At 32.5% G+C, this 21,627-nt stretch overlaps 3 protein-coding genes across 6 annotated transcripts; 2 read left to right on the forward strand and 1 right to left on the reverse strand.

Annotated features, from left to right (window-relative positions):
- The first annotated feature begins 5,704 nt into the window (after positions 1 to 5,704).
- LOC142538885 (homeobox-leucine zipper protein HAT22-like) lies at positions 5,705 to 7,104 on the forward strand. The gene is made up of 3 exons (XM_075644180.1): positions 5,705 to 6,295; positions 6,405 to 6,484; positions 6,646 to 7,104. Exons 1-3 carry the CDS (start codon positions 5,837 to 5,839, stop codon positions 6,899 to 6,901), a joined length of 795 nt encoding a protein of 264 aa, XP_075500295.1. The 5' UTR covers positions 5,705 to 5,836; the 3' UTR covers positions 6,902 to 7,104.
- Positions 7,105 to 9,019: 1,915 nt separating this feature from the next.
- On the forward strand, positions 9,020 to 12,650 carry LOC142539673 (uncharacterized). 2 transcript variants are annotated; one of them, XM_075645284.1, is made up of 2 exons: positions 9,020 to 9,299; positions 10,538 to 12,650. In XM_075645284.1, the coding sequence occupies exon 2, from the start codon at positions 10,608 to 10,610 to the stop codon at positions 12,441 to 12,443; it is 1,836 nt and encodes a 611-aa protein (XP_075501399.1). In that variant the 5' UTR covers positions 9,020 to 9,299; positions 10,538 to 10,607; the 3' UTR covers positions 12,444 to 12,650. The 2 variants fall into 2 exon arrangements, with proteins under 2 accessions (XP_075501399.1, XP_075501398.1); XM_075645283.1 differs by having other exon boundaries at positions 9,020 to 9,276.
- A 1,494-nt stretch (positions 12,651 to 14,144) lies between these two features.
- On the reverse strand, positions 14,145 to 16,897 carry LOC142539674 (NADH dehydrogenase [ubiquinone] iron-sulfur protein 5-B). Of its 3 annotated transcripts, none has more exons than XM_075645286.1 (3): positions 16,755 to 16,897; positions 15,347 to 15,539; positions 14,145 to 14,556 (listed from the first exon to the last, which is right to left on the reverse strand). In XM_075645286.1, exons 2-3 carry the CDS (start codon positions 15,494 to 15,496, stop codon positions 14,452 to 14,454), a joined length of 255 nt encoding a protein of 84 aa, XP_075501401.1. In that variant the 5' UTR covers positions 15,497 to 15,539; positions 16,755 to 16,897; the 3' UTR covers positions 14,145 to 14,451. The 3 variants fall into 3 exon arrangements, with proteins under 3 accessions (XP_075501401.1, XP_075501402.1, XP_075501403.1); XM_075645287.1 differs by having other exon boundaries at positions 16,675 to 16,877; XM_075645288.1 differs by lacking the exon at positions 16,755 to 16,897 and adding an exon at positions 16,297 to 16,608.
- Between the last annotated feature and the right edge of the window lie 4,730 nt (positions 16,898 to 21,627).

A 21,627-nucleotide genomic window follows, 5' to 3' on the forward strand; every position in this document is an offset into this window, starting at 1 on the left:
GGAACTAACGACGGACACCACGAAACCTTATCCTGTCAGAAATATAGTTTGTCAATTAGTTTGATCATATCATTCAGGATAGTAGCTATCAAAAACGCAATCCAATGCATCACTTACCAAATCATTGGCGGGTCCTTTTTGTCTTATCAAATCAAATAAATTTCAAAAGTACAATATCTTAACAATCATCAAAAGAGTTTCTCACGTTTATTGATTTGATTTATATTTATATTAAAAAATAATATTTTTAATATAAATAATAATATTATTCACGAGTTAGAGATTCGTTTCATAAATTGAAATATATGACGGTCTGATATGAGTTTTATGACAAATATTGATTGTTTTTTGAATAACTGAATTCAAAAAGAACTTGAGAATTAGTTAGAAATTTTTTCAAGACTGAGAACTGACTTATTCAAAGTTCATGGAGTAGGTCTCTTGTGAGACAGTCTTACGAATCTTTATCTGTGAGACGGGTCAACTCTACTGATACTCACAATAAAAAGTAATACCCTTAATATAAAAAGTAATATTTTTTCATGGATAATCCAAATAAGAGATATGTCTCACAAAATACGACCGTGAGACCGTCTCACACAAGTTTTTGTCAAGTTCATGACATGTCCACTAGATTTAATGTTTATTAATATTATTATTCCCAAAACATTTAGGTCATTGTTTGTTGAATGAAGAGGTATAAACATCATTTATCATTTTTTGTTGGAGATATGTGTGTTCAAATTTGCGTTAAAGCGAGAAACTTGAGATAAGTGCATCGGATCAAATTCAATTTGTTTACACATTCAAACCTCGACAATTAAGAGTAAAAACAATAACACTGTTTATTTCTTTAAAAAAATAAATAAATTTGTGAGTGTTTTAAGCTATATAGAGGGCAAATGCTCCAAGTCAATATTAATGATTGGCCTAATTTTAAGTAATTGTAATTAGTCCATCATTTAATATTCCTTAGAACTTAATTAGGACCACTTACTTTACAACACTTTTGTAGATACACACACACACATGTATATAAATATATATTATGGGTTCAGAATAATTTTCATGTGATTAAATAATTATCAAGAAACAAAAATATCTTCGTAATTTATTATTTATTCGGTATAAAGTTAGGTTTAATAAATATTTGAAATGTTGATGATGTAACACAAAACTGAAAAAGGTTGCATTAATGGTATATTGTTTGTTTGAATTAACGAACCAAACTTCATAATGACCAAATCCGACCATGCATAATTGGATATGTTCACTATCCAATACAATGATAACACTTCCCACTTTCCCATTCCACAAAAATAATGGTAATTAATACTTTCATATATCATGTTATTTATAAGCTAATTAATATTTGTGTTTATACTTTTTTTTAAAAAAAAAATAGTTGATATGATCGAGTGATTATCGTTTTACTAAAAATTATTGTTGATGGTAACAGTATAACTCAAATATTTTAAGTCGTATAACAGCTCAGACACTACTTTCGATTGTTCTACCTAATATAGACACTTATTGCGCTCAACAATCTCATCTTCAATAATTGTATTTCTTGTAATAAATGAGAATCGAACATGTTGGGTGCAATAATTGTCATTGCTTGGTAGAGCGATCGAACCGTGGTGCTTGAGCTGATGTGCGGTTTAAAAGATTTGAGTTGCACCATTACCGCCAGCTATAGCTTCTGGTAAAGCGGTAAGCACTCGGTCCTACAATTAGTATCAGAGCCAAATTCACTGTTTCGATTCCCATTGATTGCAAGGAGTGCAATTATTGAAAGGGAGATTGTTGGGTGCAATAATTGTCCTTGCTTGGTAGAGCGATCGAACCGAAGTGCTTGAGTTGCTGTGCTGTTTAAAAGATTTGAGTTGCATCATTACAACCAGCTATAGCTTTTGGTAAAGCGGTAAGCACTCGGTCCTATAGAACACGTGACCTTAATTATGATGTCAATTGTAGGACCAAATGTTTGTCATTTTACCAAAAGTTTAACTGATGGTAATCGTACAACTCAAATCTTTTAAATTGTACGATTAATCTATTTAACAAAGATAATTATTGCAAACAAGATAATTCCATATAGTTTAATGTAATCTCTTCGTATGTTCTTTTATATAGTGACAAAATACTTTTTCTTCGAATATAACGATTCAACTTTTACTCCATCTTTTAAATTATATAGATATAGATACATATTGTTCAATCAATTTAATTAGATAATATTACCGTATCTTATATATATGACATTTATCACATTTTTGTGATACAACCATAAATTTTTACAAATGTCTCATTATTATATATACTGTTAAATATATTTTTTGTATTTTTATATATTGTTCATTCACACAAAAAAAAAAATCATTTTATATATCATGATATATGATTCATTATTTTTCATATGATAATTTTTATGTTCAGTAAATTAATAATAACCGGCAAAATAATCGAATTTCTAAGTCTAATCTCAAAAAAATAAAAAAATAAATAAAAAATTGGTCTCTCAATCTGAAAAGTTTATAGTCATTACTTGATGAACAGTAAGGGAGAAGTAGTTACTTGAAGTCACGTTTTTGCACAAGTTGGTTAATGCTCGACGCCAAATTAATGGTACTTATTGAATGCTAAATTTAATTTAACAAACCAAACGCGACAATATCCATTTATCATTAAAAAAGGACAATCGATTATGGATTCAAAGAAAATTCGATTAGGTATAATTTTTAACATTCCACTACTTATAATTTTTCAAAAATCAATATAATAATTGTTCGATTTGTCGCCAAAAAAAATTATACGACCCCCTTTTTTAATTTAAAATTTTTCTATTAATAATTTATAATTGTGGTTTCTTGCAACGTTAATGACTTGTCATTATCGTTGTTTATTAAGTGTGAATAATAAAACAATGAACACAAAGACATTAGGATTTTAACGTGGTTCGGTTCAAAGATCTATGTCCACGGGGCTATGTCCAAATATCAAATGAATTCACTAAATATAAATTGTTATCATACAAGGACTTATTCAAACTAAAAAGAATCTCTTTTTTATTGACACATCTATAACGAGCACACTTAGTAGACTTCACTTGACGAGTATCATTTATCTCCATAATCCGCCTCAATCGAACTCCATTCGATAACACAAACAATTCTCTCCTGAGAATATAACTTTCTTCTCCCAAGAAATGAATCATGACACGTTGAATGTGTTTACACCACTAATAACTGAAAACTTCAAAACCATAATTATAAAAGTAACTTGTTATAGAAGTTGACGCAAAACAAAATGATCAACATGCATTTTTATTCACAAAAGTCACGCACATTTCAACTAACACTTTCTCATCATAATATAGATATTAACAAGCATCTATATGCACAAAATCTCTTCAAAAATTATAAACAAATGTTGATTACATCTTATCATTATTTAATCAAGAGTTTGAAAGAATACAAACACAAACCTAAACATATTTCCAATATAAATTCATCGCCAATCAATATAAATATTTGTCATGATAAGTCTTATCAATATAAGAGATAATCTGAATAATATCTCCCAGTCATACTTTCTCATTTTCCACAAAATAATGATTAACCAACTACTCTTACCACTATTTGAAAAATAATATCAAAATTCTATAACTAGAGGTGGTCGATACAGTATACCGTATCGAAAAATCGGTATGCTGAAGTTTTAGTAAGGTATCGGTAAAATACAGTCATACCGAAAGTATATATAAAAAAATTCATTCTCTTGTAATTCCAAGGCCAGTCAAAGACAGTCAAAGAAACCAGGAAAGATATATACAAAATAAATCTATCAAAACAATAAACACCAACCACAACATGTGTTTGGAGATCCAAGACGTCAATGAACACAGTAAACTTCAACTGCAACACGTGCGACTTCTTTATCATCTATCTTTGCGACAATGTCTGAGATTATGTGATTCCTGACGCCTATCAGCTTTTTAACAAGTTGAGACCCAGCATCCAGTCATCTAGCTAGCTGTAAGGCTAAGCGAAAAAGATAAGATTTCTCAACAGTTTAAATTTTCAACTATGAGTCGAGCTGCTTCACTGAACTTTGATTTGGACTATTCCAACATGATGAGTCCAAACAAAAGTTAGATTCTTTATTTTAGTGCGGTATTGATATATATCGTTCTCTTCCAAAAAATACGTTATATTTTTTAAAAATTTAATTTTATTATTTAAAAATATTATATTTTTTAATTTATATATATTATTTTGAATATACCGAAAATTTCAATTTTCATACCATTATCGTACCGAAAATTTTCGTATACCGAAATTTCGATAAATTCGGTATTTTTCAGTACGGTAACCTCGGTATATCGAAAATTCCGTATTTTTCTCCACCTATATGTATAACCATATCTATTATCCCATCAACAATCTAAAAATTTCAAAATAAGACAACAAAAAAGCCGATTATATATATTATAAATCGGGCCTAATGGGTTGGGAGATGACAAGACAAAACATGGTGGTGATGTGTGTCTCCCACCAATTCATTATTTACAATGATTCTAGTTGACATGTTAAAAGGGGCTTCTTTCTTTTTTCTTTTTTGTTTTTTGAAAGGAAAAAGGGCTTCTTTTAGTTTCCTCCTTGATGGGCACATATAATTTTATTGGAGATTAGGAGCAAAGTGGGGTTCAAATAGTCAACCGATGAGATAATTTTTATTTGTTATTTAGTATGAGTTAGGGTGAATTTTGATATAAAAGTTTAAACTTTAATTTATAAAGTACTTTTAAAAAAATAGTTTTTTTAGAATTATTAAACAATTTTATGTTTGGATGTGGAGATAGAAAAAAAGAAAAAAAAAAGAAGTTGCTTAATTGTCAAAGATAAATTGAAATAGAAGCCTAAAATCTGGTTTATAGAATATTTAGTTCTGGTTTATCGAAAGTATTTATCAAGAAGAAAACTTTCCCAAATAAATTTTTTCCAGAAAAAGTAACATTTTTTTTCTAAAAAAGTTAGATTCTCCGTAAATAAAAGTTTCGCATGAACGCTACATCTTTGTGTGTATTTAAAATTTTACTATATCTCTTTGCTGATCATCTGTAATATGGCTAGTCTTTTAAGTTTATTCCAGTTAAATAATTTAAAATATAGACGCATAATACAAATAATATCAATTTAATAAAATAATTAAACAACTTATTCTCTACGAAATACAAATTTCTTAGTAACTAGTTTTCTCATTTAATTTGGAAAGTAAAATATTAAAAAATTTGAATTGTAATATATAAATTTATGTCACATTTAAGCCCGGTACTAATAAACCAACAATATTTGATATTAAAATTTGGATGAAGTGACATAAAACTCTAACGTACGACGAAAATACGTCGATACAAAATCATTTAAAAGGAAAAAAAAAACTCTTACGTCTCCACCACACCCTAATATTATAATAATAATAATAATAATAATAATAATAATAATAATAAGCCATTACATTCAAAATTATCTCTGTTTTTCAGCTGTGACCTAAAAATCAAACCACTTCCAATACGTAACTGAGACGAAAATGGTCCACAGAAATGAGTAATTAGAGCGCAACATTAAGAAAACTATGCTACTCTAACCAATAATTTCGGTTAAATTCCCTAACATAAAATATACATTAGAAACATATAAATATTATTCCGTCATTACCTTGGGAAAAAGCGCAGCTTCTTTCGATATATATCTGCAAACACCATTTTTCAAACACAGAGCTCGGAAATTAATTTATTTCCACAACAAAAACCTCCAATCTTGAAAACACAGAAATGGGTTTCGATGAATCATCCAAAACACGCCTTGTTTTGGGACTGGGAATTTCATCAACACTAACAGACGCTCGCAATTCAAGAAAACTACCAGCAGCCGCAGCCCAAGATATTGATCGTTTCTGGAAAATACACGAGCCTTCGTTGACTCTAAGCTTGTGTGTTGAAACCCATGATCAGATTCATGAGGCTAAAACGGTAGATTGTGATGATTTCAATAGGGTTTTTAAGGATCGTGAGCCTGATGATCTGTTCAGACAAGATAGTACAGGTGTTTCGTCTTTCTCCAACTTGAGTGTGAAGAGGGAAAGAGAACATGGCAGCTGTGAAGAGGTTGAAGTACAGAGAATTTCTTGTGGAGAAGATGAAGGGTTTGGTGAAAGGAAGAAGCTTAGACTCAATAAGATTCAGTCTGCTTGTTTGGAAGATAGCTTCAAACGCCACAGCTCTCTTAATCCTGTATATTTTAAATTCTGATTTTCTGAATTTTAATCTGCTGTACTTTAAAGATTTTTTTATTCTGATCCTAAAGTTTTTATATAAAACTTTGTGTAATGTTTATTTGCAGAAGCAAAAGCAAGAGTTGGCGAGGGAGTTGATGCTGAGACCTCGCCAGGTCGAAGTCTGGTTTCAAAACAGAAGGGCCAGGTTTGGTATTCGTATCCTTAATCGACGATTATTCAATAATTTTACGGTTTTTGAGATGGTAACGAAAATATGGTATTCAGAAATGGTGGTTATTTCCATTTCTGAAGTCTTGTTTTCTTGTGTGAGACTTTTGCCGAACTTTTATTTTGAAATTTTTGCAGGACAAAGTTGAAGCAAACGGAGTTAGACTGTCAATTCTTGAGGAAATGCTGCGACAGATTGACAGATGAGAACCGGCGGCTGCACAAGGAGCTTAAAGAGTTAAAGGATGTGAAATCAGCGCAGCCATTGTACATGCACCTGCCGGCGGCCAGTCTGCCTATGTGCCCGTCGTGTGAGAGGATTCATGGCGGCGGCGTAGCAGAAAACGGGGCGAAGAGCTCTTATGCGATAAGCTTCAATGCGGCACTTGTATAATCTCTTCTCCAATCCATCAAAGTACACGGAGTTGGGACGCGGGATCAAATTATTCTAGTCCATAAATATAGATTAAAGTTTATAGTGTTAAAATATTTAAAAATATATATAATTCGATTTTATTTTTTAACCTGAAAACTCTAGTTATGTTATCAAAATTTCCTCATTGGTATTTATTTATCACAAAAATATTTGTGAGAAAATTTTATCATCTATTTTATAAAATTACAATTTAATCTTAAATTTTCCTCATTTCCACCAGATTAGACATAAATGTTTCACCAGTATTTCACGATAAATGTATACAAGTCCGGGGCCGTAGGTACGAGGTATATTAGGGGATATTGAGCCCAGCCAAGACCCCGAGTTTTGTTTTAAATATAAATACATATAGTTATATTTATAAATTATATTTTTAAAAAATATAATTACTTATATTTCATAAATAAATTTAAAATTAAAACTTATTTTCAACTTCAACAAAATAATTCGATGTTTTAGAAATGGAAATGAAATTACGTTGCGAATTTGAAATTTTGTTAGCTTAAGTATTAAATATTAAAGCTAAAATTTCAAATTCAATTTTTATCGAAACTTCTTTTATTATGTTGTTGGATTTTGTTCTTAGTTGGATTATTAGTTATGTTTGGAAAAAATTTGTGTGAGACGGTCTCACGGGGCATATTTTGTGAGACGAATCTTTTTATTTGGGTCATCCATGAAAAAATATTATTTTTTATGCTAACATTGTTACTTTTTATTGTGAATATCGGTATGGTTGACATGTTTCACAGATAAAAATTCGTGAGACCATCTCATAAAAAATCTACTCTGAATGTTTTAGAGCAGATATCAATTTTTCATATGATTTGTAATTTATAAATTCATTTCTTGTTACATATTTATGAGCTAGTTTTTTGTTGTGATCAATATCCTATTTACAAGTGAAATAAAATTATAAGTTATAAAAAATTCAGTTATAGGTGAATTGAAATGTAGAAAAAGAGTTATCATTGATTATCATTCACAAAAATATTGAGCGATTATATATATATAAAAAAAAACCCATCCAAATTGCATCTTTTATTATATATTATAAGAAATGTATAGACATAAAGTAAAAGGAGCGTTTAAATTTTAATATCCAACCCCTCATATTTTAAATAATAGGTTTTATATGAGATGTATCGTACGATCCATATCTACATTGAAAGATTTATTTCAATTTGATGAGATAAACATATGACTCAATCGATGAAAAATATTATTTTTATATCTGTGTCACAAGAGACAAAAACTTGTGTGAGACGGTCTTACGGATCGTATTTTGTGAGACATATATATTATTTGGGTCATCCATGAAAAAATATTACTTTTTATGCTAAGAATATTACTTTTTGGTGTGAATATCGGTAGGGATTACCCGTCTCACAAATAAAGATTCGTGAGATCGTCTTACAAGAGACCTATTTGTCACAAGATATCTTTTTTTTTTTGAAAAATAGTGTTTTTTATCCACTAATTTGTTGATTTTAGCCTACTAAATTATTAAATCTGTTGTTGGAGAGATGACTTTTACAATTGTGTTTCAAATATGATATTTGGCTCCTTTAATTTGGTATAACATCATGCATATTTCATTTGGTATGGAATGTGTAAACCCAAATCTATTACGCGTGCTGAAGGGCGTGGAAAACACCGCCGTAGTCTCTGAATTTCAAAAAAATTAGTCGAAAATGCTGACACGTTTCTCTTTCTCTCCCACACCACATAAACTCACACACTAAATATAAATGTGTGTGTATGTATATATATATATATATACATATGTAAGAATGATACATGGTATCGTACCGAAAATCATATACCATATATCATATCGAAAATTATGATATAAGAAAATTCATATTCATATCGTATCGTATCGAAATCTTCGATATAACGAAAATTCGATAGATTCAACATTTTTCGATAAAATTCGATATTTTTTTTCACTCCTGTACACATGTGCATTTTTTTTTATTGTCCACCGTTCATGACGATAATATTTATATAATAAATATATAAATTTGATATTTCATATTGATGGAAGAATGAGAGTACGATTGATAGTCAACAAAACTGACTGTCTACGTCTACACATGATGACAGCACAAGTGGCATAAACAGAATGTGATGCGGATTTCAGATCTATTTCAACCGACAAACATTTGCGAATTCCTCTCAATCCCTTTTGATAGTTTCATTTAACTTTCTGAATATGATGCGGACTCGATTCCCTTTTCCCGTTGCCCATTGTATTTAAAGCAAGCATTGATCGCTACTTATTAAATTCTCATTCTCGTTTCTTGGGGGCTAATCAGAAGCTTAAAAAGGTCTTTTTTTTTTGCGGCATCAGGCATGATTTCGGTTGTAAACTTTCTTGATCTGTTGTTTGCATTTTCAAGATTTTTTTTTTTGAAAAGGAATGTGACTGTATTTGAAAATGTTGGAAGTTTTATCTTTTTTATTGGCATTGGTTTAATGTGAATCTGTTGCTGGATTTGGGAATTTTTAACTCTTAATTGGCATTAGTTGATTATAACTACCTTTATATATTAGTTTCTTGTACTATCTTGTTCTGGGTTGGCTTGACATTGACAAGATTTTGTGATTTGTTAACTGTTTATGAGGTCTTTTAACTAAAAAGGGAAGTTGGCTTTCTTGTACTTCTGTGAAAACATGAACTTGTAATGCTTGATTCAGACACAGAGTTTGAAATGAACCAAAAAAGGAACTCTTGATTTGTCAGATTTGGTGTTTAATTGTTTGATGTGGTTTCTTTGCTCCCGGATCAGTTAAACATGTCTTTGTTATGAATGAATTTTTGGTTCAGGTATGGATTGTAAGATAAACATCACTGTGACATTGTTTGGTGTTGGTGTATACCAGGCCTGACCATTGCTGTGAGACTGGTGTTTTCGATTTTGGAACTGACCATCGACTTTCGAGAGAATGTGGATTAGAGTTTCGTTTGTGATGGTTTCGATTTAGATTTGGTTATGGCTCGAATTGAGTCGAAATTTCAAATAAAAAATACAGCTTGATTTTATTGGATGTGAATTTAGGAGTTGAACTTCTATAAATTTAATTGGTTACATGTACTTCAATTCTTAGAACTTAAGATTGATTTATTGTTTGGTATTGATTCTGGGAACAAAATCGAACAGTAAGTCAATTCAAATTGTGGTCGGCCTACTTTTCGATTATTTGTAAAGGGTGCTCCAGATAATAAAGTTTTCATTTTCTGATATTAAACATTTTTATAATCAGTGAACATACCAACGAAGAATCTTTTCCAAGTATATACAAGGTTTCGAATAATGTAGCCTCGGATCTTTCCGCAAGATGAACAAAGTGGTCAAATTTAATATCGTGGCATTGGTAACATAAACTGTCCTTTTGTGCCGGATTGCTTCAAGAAAGTGGTTCTTTGGAATTGTCACCGACTGTTGAGCTTGTTTGCACTTGAGCCAATATTGAAGCCTTATTTATTTTGTGTTCTCTGTGGTTTATGAAGCTTGCTTATGTCCTCCGTCAATTTTATGTTTCTAAAACTTGGAAGTTTATAATTTCTTATCGCTCTTTCTTTGACAGAACAATCTGGGAATCTGAGCTTTTTGGACGATTAAATCTATTTGTTGGTCAAGATTAAGTTGAAGTAACCATGTTTCGGCAATCGCCACGCAGGAACCCAAGAAGTAAAGGATTCAAAGTGAAGCATGTTCTGCAGCTATGTTTGCTTCTTGGAGTGGGGATTTGGTTGCTCTACCAAGTCCAGCACTCCCGTGACAAGAAGGAATCCTATCGAGAAAATACAAAAGTTTCAGAGAAGGTGCAGGACGGAGTCGACACCATTAAGCTAGGGAGAAAGGATCTTTTGCCTAAAACAGAAGAAGAAGAAGAAGAAGATCCCGTAGATGAGAAGCCTAAGGAGGAGACTTCTGAGGAAAAACCAATGCATTTTGATGATGAAAATAAGCTTGAAGACCGGGGGCGAGATCAAGAAAATACAGAAGAGGGAAGTGAAAATCGAGAGAGTGAAGAGACTGAAAGTACTAATGTGAATGATGAAAGTAAAATAAATGGTGAAGAGCCAGAAAGTACGGTTAGAGATGGTGAAGGCAGTAATGAAGAGGAAAATGGAGAAAATAATGAAAAAGAAGGTGAAGAGAAGGCAAATGTGGAGCCTGATGTTGAAGAGGGTAAGGTAGACGATAGTGACAATGAACGTGTGAAAATTGACGAAACATATCAAGGTGGAGAGAATGGGGAAGAAAGCAAGGGGGACGAAGGTGAGGAAAAGGCAAATGTGGAGACAGATATTGAAGAAGGTAAGGTTGACAGTAGTGAGAATGAAGGTCCGAAAATTGATGAAACGAGGAACGAGGAGAAAGTTGATGAAGAGAAGGTCGTTAATGAAGGGGTTGGAACAGACAAAAATGAAGAGTCGACAGAGTACGAGAGCAAAAGTGGTGATAAAAAGGAAGAAAATGGAAGTGGAGAAAAACATGATAATGAAGAGAAAGATTCGGAGGAGAGGAATGGAAAGAATAGTGCAGAAGATATAGAAGAGCATGAGGGAAACAACATGATAGATGAGAATAAAGATGGCTCGACCGAAAAGTCGAGCGCATCAGATGTGGAAAGTCATGGTGGAGCTGATAACGAGGGAACGAAAGAAGAAAATGCCAAGGGAGAAAATCTTCCAAGTGATGGTATGGTTCAAGATTCGCAAAATTTTACAGAAACACGGAGAGTTGGTTTGGATGGCTTGAACGGGGAGTATAAGTCGGTGAATGTGGACCGAAGTGACAGGGAGGACCATTTGAAGAGCAACGGCGATCATGAAGAGTTGAAATCAAGTGACCTTAATGATGGGATGATGGAGAAGAATAATTCGTCTAAAAGCGATGAACATATGGATTCTCAGAACCACGATTCCACTGCTGAAACTACTGATGATAATGATAAACACGATCAAGATAATGATAAATCTACCAATGATTCTGCTCATAGCCAACAGGAACAAGATGAACAGACTCTTACCCAAGGTGAGAAGCGAGATGCGAAGTCTCCATCCACAACAACCGAAAATTTGGTCATTTCAGAACCAGATTCAAAGGACTCAGATCATGATAACACAGGAGATGGGCAGAATGATGATTCCAAGAATGCCCCAGACCTAAAAGATGATACTGCAACATCGGCTGAAAATGGGAGTCACAATTTTAGTGAGCAACAGAATCTTGATAATGATTCAGAAACAGATGGGAAGGCAACATCGTATAATGACAGTAACGGAGCCGAGCAAGGCCAAAAAACATCCGAAAATTCATCTGATACTTTAAGTACTGTTAATGATGACTCAACTCGAGGCACAGACATGGATGCTGATTCTAGCCATGAGGCTTCTTCGATTCCTCGGGATGAGAAAGAAGCTCGTACGGGTCTTGATACTCTTCCAGAGTCGGGATTGGAATCTAAAGATGCCGTTGCTTAGTCGCATTCGTTGCTTATTCTTTGTTCAAGATTCTTAGGTCCCATGTTTTGTTTTCCATTTTTTTTCCTCTTATGTTTTCTTTCCTACAATTGCATAGGCGACTGTGGTGACAATGTATTGATGTAATATGCTACACCCTTTATCTTCTTGCTTTTGATGTCTGTTCAAACAGATTAAAGTATAGTGTTAACTGTGAAACTTTGCAATATGCACAGTAATTTTTTTATCCCAAACTCTCAATGTGGCCAATGACCAACCAATTAACCGAGTAGTTTCTTAATGTTTAAATTAGGCTCGGGTCGATTCACGTGCGTGATGTGTGAGCAAGGGAGAACTAAGACAATGATTATATACAAACTTTCATTCTTAAAAAATATGATTTTCTTCGTTAAAATGGGTATTGTTTGATGGGTTTAGTGAAAAATAAAAAAATAAAAAATTGACCAAGAAGACTTCAAACTGTCTCAACAAGCAAATGGGTACGACTGCGTTTGGTTGGAATGATAGGATAAACTAATGATTAGTATGTAAATGATAAAGAAAATGATCGTGGTAGGATTGTAATATATTATGTTTGGTAAGATTTTTAAGTGTAGGATAATTTTGAATTTTTTGATGAAAAGACAAAATTGCCCTTCCCCTTCGCGGCGGCGGCGGCCGGAAACGGCAGGCGGCGGCCAGAAACGGCCGGCCGGAAATTTCGACCGGCGTCGAAAATAGTCGACGCCGGTGGCGATCGTGGCGGCGGCGGCGGCGGTCGGTGGCGGGAAGTGGTGGTGAGTTTGAATATAAGAGAAGGGTAAAATTGGAAAAATAGGAGGTAGTAAGAGTTGGATAAATAATCCTAGAGGATGATGATGTATTATTTTAACCTACCTAATATAACATAATCATTTATAGGAGGGATTGACTTGGTTAAATAATCACGCGTACCAAACAGCTGACTAGGTAGGATAAAATAATCTATCCCGGCTAATCATCCGAACCAAACGCGGCCTACATGATTTAAAATGTCATATATGGATCAGTTAAAACGCCATAATTAATATATACTATAATCCCGACGTGTCACGCACATGTATTTGTACAATTTTTTTGGTAATTAATTTAATTTATATTAAAATAAAAGAAATATCATAATTCCAAAAACTAATGAATATCATACTACAATTATATTAAAATAAAAGAAATATCATAATTCCAAAAACTAATGAATATCATACTACAATTATATTAAAATAAAAGAAATATCGTAATTCCAAAAACTAATGAATATCATACTACAATTTGAAAAATTCACAAAATGCAATTTACGTAAATACATAATCATCAATCAAAGGCCAAAAAAACAAAAAAAAAAAAAAGTGCCACGCCATCCTACCAATATGTCCGTCTAGGGCCTATATATATATATATATATATTTTGAAAAATTCACAAAATGCAATTTACGTAAATACATAATCATCAATTAAAGGCCAAAAAAAAAAAAAAGTGCCACGCCATCCTACCAATATGTCTGTCTAGGGCCTATATATTGTAAATACATAATCATCAATATATATATATTTCACCAGGCTCGACTTCTACAAGTCTTCAATATTTTAATGACATAATAACAATAGAGAGGGATCTTAAAAAAAACCAACTTCTATTATTTTGTAGAAAGGTGTTGAAGCAAATGGTTTCTCGTACATGTCGTGTTCTCAATTCACTTGTGAATATGGAGACAAATGCACATCGAATTCCTTGACTAGACAGCGAGGGAAACAAGACGAGCTTCACAAGGAAAAGCATACCAAATGTTGAAACAGTGCACGCTTCAATGCGTGATAGGAAAAAAATACACCTCAGATTTTGCTCCAACAATCCCATTTAGGAGATTTAGAATTGTTGTTCTTGAGCATCCAACAACACATGAATACAATGTATATTATCATTATTGATAACAGAGTTCTCAAAAAGATGGCATAGTTCCCCGTTTCAATTGCTCAAATAGAAGACAGCCATTCATGATCCTCCGTGATGAGCACCATCTCCGTGTTCCTTACCCTTCTCTGTAGCTGCTCTTAGTTGACGCTGCTCCTCCTTGTAGATTCGGTTTCTACGTTGAAACTGCAATAAATGCTCAAATATTAAATGCATCATTAGGAAAATGATTGGTGGAGGTGGCCAACAACCGCCTATCATGAAAATAAACAGTTTCTATAAACCTTATAATTCAGTTCACGAGTATCTTATACGTTATGAATGGCTTTGTAACTCATTTCCTAATCGGTCACCAAGAGTTGTACCTAAGACAGACCAAAACACCAGATAAAAGCTAATGCTTTAGAAAGGGAAATGCAGAAACAAGGTGAAGAACCTCGAGCTATTTAATAGCCAAGCTTCTGTGACTTTGCAACTGGGATTTTGGTTCATAAATAATAAAAATAGAAATACAGGCACGTGAAAAGAATTCACCGCCACCACGTGACAACAAGTCATTACACTAATCCCATAGATTTCACCAAATCATATCGAGTCGACACAGATCAACCTCCAATCCAATGAAGGACGCATAAGAATCAAAGGCAATGGACTTGTAGCATGTTTGGATCCATTGAACTCGTGAATTAGAATCTGTAAGAAACATATTCAGATCCGACTTGAAGCAGTTCTGAATTCTAATTCCAATGCTCAAAGCTTCATTCCTTGATATACCAAGCACTCTTTTACTGGTTGACCAATGGCATTAAACACCACAATTCAGAAACTTAATCTTGATCGGAAATAAACACAAAAAAACAGCAAAAATCTAATGTAAGTGGGGCGATGGAAATCGAGTTGGAGACCCCAATATATGCACCTTTTAACAGAATCAATACCTGAAATCAAAAGAGACGGAAGCAAGAAGAAAACAAACCTCTTTGGAGTGGTGGAGGCACTCGAAATAGTCTTCACGAAGGAGGGCACAATCCTTGGGCTCGCGACAACGGGACATGCATTCGCTAAAATCCATCCAGAAATCGTAACATCTCCCCTTGTTTCCAGTTATCCCCCAACCAGAAGCCATTTCTTTCAACTTTCCTTGCTAGGGTTCTGTCGACTAGAATAATCTGGGAATTGGATGAATGAAAATGAGAAGTAAAATCCATTAATGACTTTATTGAACTAACAAACTAATTTAATTTAAATAAAAGAGTTTTGTAACAGTTTTTATACGGATATAGGAATGTTACTTGAACTAAAAAGGTGTTATTGGCAAATCCATACTTCTATGTTTCGTTTAGTTTTTAAAAGATCAATAGTATTTCAATATATTAGTTAAAAAATCACTATACTGACTTATCAATTTGTTTAAATATCGTGATATTTCTTAATTAGTTCATTTTAACTTGATCGTCTTTGGAGAAATTTTTTTTTGGAAATAATAAGCTACCAATCTCATCATTGCAAGTTAAGAGAAGAAAAATGTTTGGTAATCTTTATCTACGTAAGACAACACAACCAATTTCACACTCAAAATCAATTGAAAAAAAAAGAGTGATACAATCTCATTTGATAGCTAGTAAAATCATATTTGCAGGTGTCTAGTTGAACAACTGAAAACTTCTCGAGTTGCAGTCTACCGAGAGCAACCTTCCTAACTTCATCTTATTCTGGAATAAGGAACAGTGTATTAGCATTTCCAACATTTAATCTCACATTATGAGCTGCCCTATTTCACCAATTCAGCATGAAATTGAGCAAAATACAAGATTGACCCAAAACAACCTTAACTAATGGCTTACACCAGCTCGAGTTTTAGATTCAGTCGTGCATGTAGAGATATCATATCACGCTTCAAGGATTTAATTTCACTACATAAAGTACCACGATTTTCATCAACTTGGTCATGAACCTCTTTTAACATAATTCTCGAGAGGAAACAGAACCAGAGTCTTGATACGTAAAAATGAATTCTGAACAGAATTCTGCCCTATCTTCCACTCTGTATCGATCCAAAAGGCAATCTTCAATTAACTCATAGCTAACGTGAACTCCAACAAAACCAGGGCAAATCATCGTGAAGATGAAAGCATGAAATCAGATTAGAGTATCTGTCCAACTAATAAAATCAAGTAGGATACTCAAACACCACACAATTCAACACAGAATTCGATTTTGAACTCACTGTAACAAATTTATGGAAGAAAACGGATAAAAAAACAACAAATGCTCAGAAACCAGATTTGAAACGATAATTCTGACCTAGTCCCTTTGCAGTTTTGCAATTGAATTAAAAAAAAAATGAAAATTCTCAAAATCTTCAGGTTTAAATCCATTCTCACCTTGTACGCCGAATGCAATCGCGCCCCCTCGGAGAACAACAATACGATCAAATCACACTCTAAACTCTCTGTTACATTTTTTTTCTTTTCTTTTCCTTTTTTTAAAAAAATTCCTCGGTCACTTCTCTCGGTTCTGGGTCGGGTTTTGTCTAAAAAGGTCGGCAGTATAAACGGGTTATGGGCTGGAAAAACAAGAGTAGGCCGCGGCCCTTTTTCCTTGTTTTACCCCCTTGAATTTCTCTTATTTGTTTAAAAAAAAATTAGCTAATTAGAGTATTCAAAAAAAAAGAAACGGAAATTTTGTATAATAAAATAATTTGTAACACCACCAGAAAAATTAATGCCAATAATTATTTGAGTCTATTTTAATAAATTAATTAAAAATTGAACAATTTGATTTTTGAGGTAATACCAACAATAACTTTAATTATAATGGTACTAGCGATTCCAAATTTAAATTCTATAAACTTATAAATTATTTAAAAAAAAAAAAACAGCCTTTTCCGTATAAAGCATGAACTTTATATTGAATAATTTTTTTAAAAAAAAAATAAATAAAATATCTCTCCTTTTAAATTAGATTTCAACATTTAATTTATTTTATAAAAATTTGTTCGAACCACAGACTGTATGCCTGCGTGAATATGCATTCACTTCTGATGGGCGGAACCTATCAAAATAATAGTGGCAATGGCTGTCGTTTACATTTTTCTTGAGTGACATAGCAACCCAGATGGGCATTAATCACAAGGTGCAATCGCATTAGATATCTTGGAAGAAATCTTCTGCTGCAAATATTAAAATTGGCTAAAAGTCGTGAATTGATAAAGGAATTAAGAATGGGACTTTCGTAAGATATATCCTAGCTATTATGTAGCAGAAGATTTCATCCTATCGAGCCTCGACATCCCAACGTCGTTCCCATGAAACAATACGGGCTAATAATTAGTTCGAGCAGCAGCTCAATCCTTGATATGCCATAGAAAGGAAGGAAGAAAAAAAAAGAGTTTCACCTCTCTGGATTCAAATGAAATACAGCTGCGTAAAGATGAAGAGAATAAAATTTCTTGAATTAGGTGATTCACATAATCACAGTGGCTGATAAAAGGAGCAAATATTCATTAATTTAATCCAAAAAAAATTACAAAGAGAAGAAATCTCCATAATAAGAAACTAAGCCTGAAATTAATTAAGGTTGGAATGATATATGTGTGTACTGCATGCCTGGCTCCATTCTGTCTGCCTTTCCAAAGTTTTTCAGGACAAATATTAACCAGTAAACCTCAGAACCCACAAATAACGAGATAAATCGATACTGCTTTCGTCAACTTGAGATGAGATCAGAACTGATAGGAAATGAACATCGAGGGCCTACGAACCTCGGTGGAGAGCTGTTCTCCATGTCAGTGAACGAGGGTGTAGATCGGTCATAATTTATTGAGAAAAATGAAAATGAAATATGAGGTAGGAAGGTAGAAGGGCTTTCTTGTGAAGATAGAATTATCTCATGTCCTCCTCCTCCTCCGCCACGCCGCCACGGTCAATGAGTTATAACCTCACTTTCTTCGGCGTTGGAGAGTGGGAGGAGGCGGAGGAAATGGAAGACAAAGCTCTCAGTCGCCGTGGAAGGAAAGACGCGTCTACTTCAAATCACGAGCGCCTGCGCCCGGTTTTCTGGTTATTGGGACACGATTCCAAATTTATAATCTATTATATCATATGCTTGCAGTAAATTGCATGTTGATCTGTATTATTTTTAAATTCATAGTTAAGATATATAATATTTCCGATGCCAATAAACTTTGGTCACTTCTTTAAAGAAGCTAAAAACAAAGAAATATTCAAATGTTATTAATTTATTATGATTTCAATTTTGGAGCAACTTTATGCGTTGATGCATATTTTTGTGTCATGAAAGTTATATGTTTTGCTTCAATTGTATGATATTATACATTTTGAACATGAGCACTGATAGATTTACTTTTGATCTTTACCCCAAAAAAAATATCAAATTAATGAAGATATCATTTCAACTTGTTAACCAAAAGTTTGTCCTTCGTATTTTTAATATGAGAATTTGGTTACATTGTCAATAATCCTTGCATCAAAAAAAAAAAAAACATCATTCTTCTCATGATCTAGGCTTCCCCTCAATCTCATACGTTCATCCTAGCTAGAGGCCACTCATATCCACTTTGTTGAGATGGCACGTCTTACGTGAAATACTTGGAGTACTGTCTGCCTCGATATCATCATGGATTTATTTGGAGCTCTCACCTCATTGTTTAAGTATCTGAGGATTTCACTCACATATATTGATTTAGACTATGACTCTGTTTTTTCCACAGACTATGCTACTTGTTGTGTCATGAAAGTCACATATCTCCATAGTTGTATGATATTGTCCACTTTGAGCTTAAGCTCACATGTATTTGTTTTTGGTCTTTACTCAAAAGAGATCATATCAATGAAGATATTCTTTGGTCTTATTAACACATGATCTTCTTATTATATTTCTAATGTGAGACTTTGGTTGCATTCTCAACAACATAAAATACATGTGTACTACAATAATATGTTGAGATAGGAATTTCAGCTCCCAATACGGAAATGTGTTACTACTTAATACGAAGCAAGAATTGCTCATGTCACGAAAGAGATAGAAACGTGTTGCTTAGATTATTGTACTATATAAAATATTTGATTTACATTATAATAATCAGTTATAATTTTTGATAAAATTAACAAACGATCTTTCTTACACCAATCGAGACATTTTTTTTACTTTTCATATTGTAGTATTTTTTATCCATGGCTACAAATAATGTTGTACGTACACTTGTGGGTGTGGAGACCGTCCTTTCAATATTTGAAATAGGTCCGTTTTCTGGTAAGATACAACAACCTTTTCGCTTCCATTCAATAGACTCATCAATGATTTGATGAATTATCCATACAACATTCACTGCTCCAATTGTTACGTTGTTCCCTATATGGATTTCCTCACTGCCACTCATCCTCTTTTCTTTCATTATTATTTCCACATTCTCATTGTTATTTAAAAAAAAATAATATATATTTCAATTATCTTCGTTTTCTCTTATAAGATTTAAGATCATATTGTTGAAAATTAAGTTCAAATTAAGATATTATTTATTACACAATGAAGTAAAAGTAGATCAATTCAATTATGATTAAGACAGCGGCCGCATATGTATATATTCAACACAAAAATTTTCGTGATGCGGTCTCGCTGGTTAATTTATAAGACGTATATTCAATTTGTGTCATCTAAGAAAAAGTATTGATTTTTATTGTAATATGAGTATGGTTGACCTCTCTCGCGAATAAAGATATGTGAGACCGATTATATTCATAAAATTAGATGTTATATAAGATTTAATAAGATGGTTTTTTTTATATCTATAATTGTAAGATGTGAAAATTTAAGCGTACTCTATTATATTAAATAAAATAATAATAATTTAATAAAATGCTCACTGAGATTTTGAATGGTGATCGATACATTCATAACTTTTGAGCTGAATAAAATTCAAATTTTATTCAGGAAACTTTTGAATATGCATTCAAATAAATATCAAACATATAATAAAAACAAAATACACTAATATTTTTTAATTTTATAAAAATTATATCATAATTTAGGAGAGACAGGCACTGTGAGTGGAAAAGAATTGGTCCGAATGTCAAATTGACATCAAATATCCAAAGAGTAAAAGACATCCATCATCGAACCTGTGAATAGCTCCACACTTGGCGTCGTCCCCTCCCCAACATTTGCATTTTGAACTCAATATAAACTTGATTCTTCTTGATAGTTGTATATACAGATTTGAATAATTCTTATCTCTTAAACTAGTTTTTTAGGTTGGATTAGGTCAAAGTCTCAATCTTAACATAATATCATAGAGAGATTATGATCCTGGCTCATGCTCTCCATTATGTGTTGGACTGTCCTATTTCAATCCGATAATATATTGTAAACTAAACGCTCCAGTTGATCCCTGGGCATGACCAGTGTATTTGTATTCTCTTTATTTACCATCTATTATATGTGTTCATATAAAAAAAAAAATTGTGTACTCCCTACTGATACTTGCTCGGTTTTAATTTTGGTGAGCACGTGAAACTTATTTAAAGTTGGATGAATATTACCTGGGCCTAAAGTTCAAAATATTGATCAGTCCATTAAACCTAATTTGGGCCTTAAGTAAATAATAAACGGCCCAAGTTATCAGAATATATGGTTGAGTTTATCAATTGGATCCGACGTGTCAAATATTTTCTAAACATCCATATCACATCACAAAGCGGAAAGCACCAGGCAAATTACCATTTGCTCCCTTGCCCAAATTATACGATTTTTTTTCAATATATAATTATATTTTTTTAATAATTTTATCTATATTGTTAAATATGAAAAAACGTACGATCATTTGTATGAATTAAATAAGACTAAAAAAGAAAATTTGTTGTAAATTTTACTATTCCGAATATTCTTTTAATTTATTTGAAAAATAAACAAATTTATATATTTGAGACCATTATAATGATATTAATTTTTGTAAATAATATCAAACGACGGTAAAAAAAACAAAAAAACAAAAAAAGACGCAAGTTATTTCAAATCATAATGCAACCTTAAAATTTGGATCTTTAAAAAATATTGACAAAAATTTGTGTAAGATGGTTTCACTGGTCGTATTTTGTGAGACGGATATATTATTTGGGTCATCCATGAAAAAATATTACTTTTTATTCGGCAAAAAGAGTATTACTTTTTATTGTGAATATCGGTATGATTGACCGGTCTCACAGACAGATTCGCGAGACCGTCTCACAAAAGACATAA

Source organism: Primulina tabacum, chromosome 3 (genome assembly GCF_025594145.1).
Source record: "Primulina tabacum isolate GXHZ01 chromosome 3, ASM2559414v2, whole genome shotgun sequence".
In the NCBI taxonomy this organism is placed as follows: Eukaryota; Viridiplantae; Streptophyta; class Magnoliopsida; order Lamiales; family Gesneriaceae; genus Primulina; species Primulina tabacum.